Source organism: Hyalella azteca, unplaced genomic scaffold (genome assembly GCF_000764305.2).
Source record: "Hyalella azteca isolate HAZT.00-mixed unplaced genomic scaffold, Hazt_2.0.2 contig977, whole genome shotgun sequence".
Classification (NCBI taxonomy): Eukaryota; Metazoa; Arthropoda; class Malacostraca; order Amphipoda; family Hyalellidae; genus Hyalella; species Hyalella azteca.
This window is the reverse complement of record NW_025931310.1, coordinates 31,464-40,831: the sequence shown is the minus strand read 5'-3', so window position 1 is coordinate 40,831 and position 9,368 is coordinate 31,464. Positions and strand designations below refer to the sequence as shown.

The following is a 9,368-nucleotide window of genomic DNA, read 5'->3' as shown; positions in this document are numbered from 1 at the left end:
TGATAAATATCGACAGTTTAATATCTCCACAACTCTAGAATATTATATACATACCTCTGCAGTTGTCTGAATTCACCAACTGGTCCTTGCTTTTGTCCCAAAACAAGTCTGCTCTGAATTCGTACGCTGCTACATGATCGTCAACATCTTAACTTATTTTCCGTTCCACACATTGGTTACTATTGTTCTTATTCTCCGTCTGTTTCCCGAAGGACTCCTGAATATTCAGCTAACATCCCTACATCTATAAAGATATGAATTTATGTGGAATATGTTTTGCTTTTAAATTTTTAGAACCACAATAAATCTAAGCCTTTTTTCAACTAGAAACAATGACGTTTACAAAGAACCGTGTTGAAGGCGCACTCTAAAATCTGATTATTGGGCACCCTTTTTCATCCGTATGAACAAAATTAAATAGCGAAATTTTGCGAACAAACATCGAATACAGTGAACACATATACGACCTGCAGTTCATTCCAAACAATATCTTTAACAAAATTATAAATACCACGCATTTCACGCGACAAAATTTCCCTGTCTTATAAAAAAATAAATGCTTTACATGACAAGACATCGCCGCCTTATAAAAACCCCATTTTTCATGTGAAAAGATACCGACTTCTTAAACAAAATTACATGCTTCATGTGATAAAATATTTTCATTTTGAAAAACCACATGTTTCATGTGACAAGATATCACCGTAATGTGAGAACCACATACTCAATGTGACAAAATTTCGATCGCATAAGTTCAGCTTCTGCGGTCCAATTAAGAGCCTCAATTGGACTGCAGTTACGTGAGACCCTACGAGGAATTCGAGTGCTTCATTTGAAGGGCTATCGAAGGAACAAGTTTGGCATCTTTAAGGAAGGGCCGGAGAGTAATTTTGTATGATAACTGCCACAAAGGTTTTACAGTTGCGGATGAGCGTAAAGGAATCAGGGAATGCTGTTGAAGAAAAGCTTTAAGTTATTAAACTTATTATTATCTATATCGTGTTTCAGTTCGCAAGCTAGTAATCTAGCTGTGAAGAGTTGTGTTATCTCTAGATTAAGAAGGCTGAGAGGAAGAACTCTTGATTTTCATAAAAACGAGTGTGTTTCGTTGTACATGTTTTAAATGACACAAGTTGGGCATTTAGGAGCTAGCACTGAAGAGATGAAAAAATTTCTGACAAACTCAAATCCTCTAATCTCTAATCTAAATATCTAACTCCATGTTTCAAAATCCTGAGGAAATTGAAAATCGTCAGGAATCGAAGAATAATCAGAAAGAAGCTGGATGGATCTCAATCGAAGGTTAATTTATGATAGATCTGATACATATTTGCATGAATTAGAAAGACAACAAAAAAATACTTTCTCGTGCGCAAACTCCCAACGTATTTGATAAAATATTGAACCGACAGTCAAACATGCCAAATCAACATCGTTATTAGCCTCAGGTATGACAAAAAAAAATTTTTGCCAAGCGCACAACTTCATAACGATACTCGTCTATCATGGTTCGACACATCGCTTGTCTTCTGATAAAGATTTCGGAACCAATTTCAAAGCTGGAAAATTTTTGCTACGAAACGATCACGTTTATAAAACAACGAACGCAGAATTACTCGCAGGTAATCTGGCTTTATAGGTCGTACGCCCGCAATATCAAAAATAGTAACGAGTTCGTAAGAAGGTCAGCCAATCACTGACAGCGTTTTTCAAGCTAAAACCACCAATCACAGACAAGATATCTAGTACATGTAGTAGTAATGTAAAAGTAGTGTAAAATCACGGAACAAACGCTTGATTCGCATAAGGCTGGCTTGTATTCCGCTTACTCCTGTAGCAAGGCTCAATACGGTGCATCTCCAAGGCGTTCCATTTGGGAAGGCCGCTGTCCAACCTGCCAAGATTGAAACACGCATTAGTGAACAGTCGCGTATCGGAAGACAGTGTTTGCTTTGCTNAAGATGAGACGGACGGTTGCCAACATATTAGATTGACGCCATTTTGTTGCAGCTTCATCAATTTCTTCGTCTTCTTTTCAAAATTCTCAAAGTTCTGCAAGTTTTTGCAGTGGTTAGAAATTAATAAACTGCAGCAACTATATATAGCTAGCATATGATACCTTTAGATGTTTATAGATCAATAAACTTTACAGTACCTATGAACTTCAAGCAGTGTCAAGAAGACTAACCCAATAGCGTGAGGCAGTAAGTTGGATTCAATAGAATTGTAGCTTTGCTGCCGTCTACACTGCATAAATTTGACAGAAGCTCAGGACACTTCTCGATCACAGGCTAAGTGGCCGAGCAGCGGTTGAACGAGCAAGGCGGTATTTTGCACCGTATTCGAATTATCTTTCATTAAGGAAATATCTCAGACATGTTCGCTACAACTCAAGAGTTCAGGGAATTTTTAAGAGTATATTTATCTTTTCATATTGGAAATTTTGCTTGAAAGAAAAGAGAATATTGAATTTTATTATAACCGCGTAGCGTTTAAGAACACAAGTTTGAACAGCTTCGTTTACACGATACGTTGCAATAATTGCCTGCATGGTTATATGGAAGTGACGTGGAAAAGAAAAACAAGCTTAAATTAAACTGAAATCAACTTTCCTTGAAACTTTCGAGGTATTTTAAATGTAATGCAAATGTTAAATCAAAACGAACTAATAAAACAACGTATGAATAATATAGCGTTTCAACACACATTATGTTGAAACTCGAATACCACTTTTGGCAGAACATAACTACTTAATTCTCAAAACCTTGCTTGAATTCATACCGTCACGCTAAAATCATGTCACTGCGTACACCACGAATCACATAGCAGCATCATGCGTGGAGTGATTATAGCTGCATGAGATGCATGAAATGAGTATACGTGAGCTTCGAGGAGTGAATATACTTGAGTTGCATGCAGTGAGTTTACGTGAGCTGCATGCAGTGAATACACGTGAGCTGCATGCAGTGAGTTTAAGTGAGCTGCATGCAGCGAGTTTACGTGAGCTACGTGGGGTGAATGTACGTTTCTTGGGAAGAGGCTGGATTGCGTGAGCGTACAGGGTCTGGATTGCGTGGAGAGTGCAGTGTCTGGATTGCGTGAGCGTGCAGGGTCTGGACTGTGTGAGCGTGCAGGGTCTGGATTGCGTGAGCGTGCAAGGTCTGGATCTGTCTCTTATACACATCTATATCGCACTGATGCNGTTTCCTTAATATCAGCTTCTGTGTCAAGTTAGAGTAAAATTCTCTGCGGTGTATTTGTTTTTGGCTAAATTTGGTTAATTTATATTTATGATTGATTTATCATTATAATCACTCACAGACATCGAAGAGGTTTTTAAAGAGGATGTTGGTGGCATTTTTCGAGCGCACTGCACCCACTTCCAAAAAGGCGAAACCAGCTTGCAAAACTGAAATAAAAAAAATATATCTAGACATAAAGACGTACCTCATTAAGTCTTGACATTTGAAGTTACTAAAGGTACAGCAAAAATTTATAATTAATTTACCTCAAATTTTGCAGAGAACCAAAAAAGCTAAGAGTGTGAAACAGTTTGTATACAGAACGAATGTGCAAATTATTTAGATTCTAGTTAAAATGATTAATTAAATAACAATGCGTGATGATCAGTCAAAGATTTGTATAAAATGAAAATAATTCTGGTTCTTTGTCCTATGGTTAGCTGGTCTCGTCAATAAATAATAAACTGTATCGATAGAAAGAATTTCTGATTACGTAGATGTTGTGGAAATTTGAACAGTTGTTTTTAGATGAATACGTTAATGTACAATCTTTTCCAGTCAAGATATAATATATTTTGCAAGCAATGTAGACCCTTTGCTGCAGTAGACCAGCAACTGGCTCGTGGATATTTATTTGGATAGCGTTAAAGTTTCCAGTTACAGTAAATCAACGCAATTATTGTACATTGAGTCATCGTAATTATCATTTAAATATCATAGTGGAAGTTATTGAAATAAATATACAATTGTAAGAGGTAGCTTTAGCAGTTAGAGAACAATTCTACGTGAAAATGGTTCATCTCTGTTGAGATGAACCATTTCCTCTACTACACCACGGGCAGATATCACTCTATCCGTGGCCTATTGCTACACTGGTTCCTGGAATTTTTTTCTTCAGAACCAACTGTATATATATTTAGTTAAATGAACATTGAATGTCAATAATATTTATAATGCATAGCTTGAGTATAAGTTTTATAGGTCACATTCTAATTCAAATGAGACTTAATCTTATTGACATTTTGTTCCGAGTCCTTTGAAATGTCGAAACAATATGCATGCAATGAATTTTTTAAAATTTTATGTGGGAGAAAGGGAGAACTAAATAGAATAATTGATGGAAACAATTAAAGAAAACTTTTACATCAAAGAGGGGCGTAGATTTCTGAATGAACTGTATAACGTACGAATTAAAACTTTCTCCTATTTAGCCATGCGTGCAAAGAGTGGGGAAAACTACAGCTTATTTTTCTTATTCAGTCACATTTCTGCTGGGGACGTGGAAACTAACACGCTATCATACAAACCCTATCGAAACTTTTATTCCTGTCAGACGCTAGCACTAGGACCTGTCTCTTATACACATCTNAAGCATTTCTAACGTCTGATACCATTCCAATATTGCTGAGCTCGATGGAAATTTCCTGAATCTATCCTCGTATAATTTGTAGTTCTTCAGAAATAACCAAATTCATACTTGTACACAAATGTAACTCCACAATGAAACCTGATGATACAACGAAAGAGGCAGATAGAACAGAACAAAAGCAACTAACTTACTTGCGAATACTAATCATAATACGCTCTGCAACGTTTGCCATCGTGTTCCCCGCCCAGTGGTATCGACTGTTGGTTAGGTAGGCATACGTAGCATCGTAAGCAATGATAAACTTTCGAGTTTCGACCACACAAATTGATCCAGTTCACGTGTTGATTTTGAAATTAGAACCTTAAGCATATGAACAGGAGCAGCTTAAATAACATGCTCGTGTCGACATGTCCTAAGTTGAAAATTTCTACCGCTGCCAAAATCTTGAACACACAAATGCGTAGTCATGATGAATGTCGCCTGCCGACGGGAGAACTTGAGAAGTACCTATTGGCTATTGCAACGAACTGATCAAAAACCACTGATGTAGAGCATATTAATCAAGTTGAAATCTTCTATTATTGTCGAAAAACGAACTTGCATCGTATAATTGCTGTGTTTTGAAAGAAGTGATCTACAAACAATTCGAAATCAAGGACTTCCACAAGCACTCAAAATATTCATTTTCATCCTGTTTTTTTTATAATTGGTTTTTAAGACTTGGGGTGTACGAAGCACCTCCCAGCCTGTTCCCTGTCAAAGATTTTCATCCTGCTCAATGTCTACAAGTGCAATGGTATTTACCATCAAATTGTTTAAAGCTCTCTGAAGGAAACAAAACTATAGCTAGGTAATACCTTTTCGATAAGCATTGGGCACTCTTCACTAGGTACTGATTCACGGTTAGTTCTAAACTGGCGACTTGCTGGTTGCTGCAAGCCTGCAACGGCTAATGCACTGTCCGGATGGGGGGTGCGGGAGGTAGACCCCCACATACCCCCGCATGGCGGGAACTTCTTAGCACGCTCGCGCTAAAAACTCATGCCAGCTACTGAGCAGGGTCAGCCAATGGTGCCTGACCAGCCACTGATTTCGTGTGTCATTTGACCCTTATATTTTTTCCCACGAAACTACTCAAAATAGCTCCTATTTGGCGGCTAAATAGAAGAGGCGGCCATTTCGCATCTGATTCATCTCTAATCCGAGAGTCGCAACCGAAATGGGAACCCGCGCGTAAATTTTGCCAGGGAAGTCACGATTTGACAGGGAAGGACAGCCGCGCGTAAATTTTGACAGGGAAGTTAAAATTGATTACATACGAGCTGATAACTAATATCAGTTTTCATAACTAATATAATATATTAGTATAAGTATATAATATATTATATTAGTATATATTTATATATTATATATTTGTTCTAATTATATTAGTTATGATAACTAATATCAGTTATCATTCCGTAGTTAGTTTAGCAAGTTATAATTTATCAACTGAAGGCCCTCACTAAATTTTAAATTGAAGGCCACACTGAATTTCCGACTGAAGGCCACACTGAATTTTCAACTGAAGGCCACTGACTTTTTAACTGAAGGCCCTCACTGTATTTTCTACTGAAGGCCTACACTGAATTTTCAACTGATGCCTACACTGAATTTTCTAATGAAGGCCCACGCTGATAGGCCTACACTGAATTTTCTAATGAAGGCCCACGCTGAATTTTCAACTGAAGGCCCACACTGAATTTTCAACTGAAGGCCCACACTGAATTTTCACCTGAAGGCCCACACTGAATTTTCAACTGGAGTTCCACACTGAATTTTCATCTGAAGGCTCACACTGAATTTTCAGTTGAAGGTCAACACTAAAATTACAATAGAAGCGATACTGAGAAAAATTACTGGGCAATTTTGTCTAAATAATAACACAGTTGTTGAATTTTCAACTGAAGGCCCATGCCGAAGCTTCAACTGAAGGCCCACACTGAATTTACACTGGAAGCTGACACTGAGAAAAATTAACGGGTCATCTTTTCTAAATAGTAACACAGTTTATGCATATAGCGCTGATGCACCTATAATTATGCCGGGCCAAACTCGGTGCGGATGTCCCATGCACACATGGGCAAACAGTGCATCGCTCTTAGGACAAAGTTTCCTCATTTCTTTGAGTGAACCATGTCATGACGCATCACTTCCTGGCATTGCTAATACCTGCATAGAAGTTATGATGTTCCTTCGTATTATCATATGCAACGAGGTGCAATCTTCAACGGTGGACGAAGCATTATTTTATTTCTAAACATTATCATAGATCTGTAACATGTTTTCTTGTGGTGGTTGCCTGTAATGACAAACTCTTCATATATAATCTATAATCTTCAATAAATTCTTGTCTAATGTCCAAATTGCCCATATGCATATATTATTTTGCTTCTTAATGCTTAGCTGATAATGATTACTATTTGTTTAGCTCAAAGATTTGGAAATATCTCATCTGCAATCATGACAGTAAATATTCAAGGACAATCAATACAGTAATTGTGCGGTGCATATATATAAAAGCTGGTCATGCATGGTTACCAGAGATCGCCTGTACAATAGACAAGTTTTGTGGAGATCTTAATTGTTGCGGAAGCCACGCAAGGGCCATGTGTGACTGCCTCACAGCACTGTTCAATGAATAATAATAATTCATCAACAATAATGCTTAAATATTTGAATCCGAAGAGTCGCTGTCAAATTATATTGCATCCGTAACACGTTTGCAGCCTAAATTTCACGCAGTTTCGCTCACTCAAAAAATATCTTCATCCACCTGTAGCGAAGGACTCATCGGCTGGCTGAGGTCCCCACAACACAACATGAACAGATGATCGTCATTTGATATGCCAGCAAAATGACCGGGAGGGCGCAGATTGTAGCCTTGCTTCGCTGCATCATTTGACGGACAGGTTTCAATTTTCCTACAAGGTCACATCGAACCCGTCAATCACACTTACCGGTGAAACGGTCGAGTTTTTTACTGGCTTGAATAAACGATATTTTCGTCTTTTATGGTATGCATGTGACTCAATACAAAGTGTCTTTGACCTGCATGCAAGTGTTCCCAGGACTGCACTTTAATGGCGTTTAGATTGTCAAGTCTTGACGATTGAGTAACGGAATGACACCATGCCAATAACATACCACAATGATGTAGCAGCAGTGGAAATTATTTTTCCGGAACTATTACAAAATAATAATAACTACAGTATGAATACAAAATAATGACATTCATAGTGACAGTCCCAGTTCCTATAGCGTGTTAGTTGCTAATGATTTTGTGTTTGAATGCGCATTAAAAAAAACTTCTTCACCAAAACGAATCTTGAACGATTTATTTCAACGGCTTCAACTTTGTTATGCTAATAATTTATTATTCATTAACTAATTTAAATGATTTGTATTATCGTTGTTGATTTAAAAAAATTAGGATCCCCAAGCAACATCAAATTTATTTTTTCTTAAGAATTAATAAATCACTCACGAGTCTCAATGAATATTGTTATATTCGACGTACATACTTGGTCTCCATTGCCAAATGTTTTTTTGCTATATTCGTAATTAGTACCATAATAGAAGTCTATTAAACATTGCAGAAAAACAAGAAGTATTATGGCCGCAGCGCAGGTATTTTTCTTTCACGTAAAACATAATACAACTCCAACGAGTCGAAGGAAAATAGGAAGGAGGAAAAACGACGAAGGAAAATATTTTCATCGACATATTTTTCTTTGAAAATTATTGAAATAAATTAAACTTATCTCCTATGAAATATATTTAAATAAATTCACAAAAAAGCTTTTATACTCATAAACATACTCAGAAAAGACGATGAAGGAAATTGTCACAATCGAGTTTATTTTTTTCTTTGAAATTCTAAATCACCGTTCACTCACGAGTCCTCAATGAATATTCTTATATGCGACTTATATACTTGACCGTCATTGCCAAATGGTTAATTGCTTATGTTCGTAATTTGTATCATTACAGAAGGCTATTAAACCTTGTCGAAAAACAAGAAGTATTATGGCCGCAGCTTAGTTATTTTTCCAGCTGGCAAAACGTAACACAACTTCAACGAGTCCAGCCATGACAGAACTCAAGAAAAAAGACGAGTGAAAAGATATTCATCTATTTTCCTCAACAATTATTGAAACAAAAGAAAACTTATCTTTTATGAAATATAGTTAAATAAATTCACAAAATAGCTTATAGACGCATTAACATACTCACAGAAGACGATGAAGGAAATTGTCACAAGGAAAAACACGTCGAGGTTTTCTTTAAGCACGGCGATCTCATCGTCAATCTTGGAGATGTTCTTGAACGCTTGCGTCTCTCCGAACAGCGGCAGCAGCTTCGGCATCGCCATCGTCGGCTCTCGTCTCTTGTCGTCACTCATGTTCGCTTAGTAATTAACTTATTGAGCATAAGAGATATGATATGCAGTACCGAATAAATATAAGTGGCTATTACTCACAGGCATCACGAGTATATTTCATCATTAAATTCTGTGTGGGTTATGATGAATTAGAAAATCTATGCAAATTGTCACTAAAATCTCAGTCGGCAATCGAATCGAACAATCTGAGTAAATCCGGGCTTTGTCAATTCCAGTCCATTATTGCAAAATTAATTTTTTTTTAACATTTGAGAGCTCATTTATCGGCAAAATTTTTTTCGATAATTCGTTCCGATGACGTCATAGGTTTTTC

General features: G+C 37.0%; 1 protein-coding gene across 1 annotated transcript; it reads right to left on the bottom strand.

Annotated features, from left to right (window-relative positions):
* Window positions 1-3,319: 3,319 nt before the first annotated feature.
* LOC108671848 (putative ammonium transporter 1) lies at window positions 3,320-9,106 on the bottom strand (the record flags this gene model as incomplete). The annotated part of the gene is given in 2 exon segments (XM_018159443.2): window positions 3,320-3,409; window positions 8,887-9,106. Coding segments are annotated over 2 exon segments (259 nt in total), but the record flags the coding sequence as incomplete, so codon positions are not given.
* Window positions 9,107-9,368: the final 262 nt, after the last annotated feature.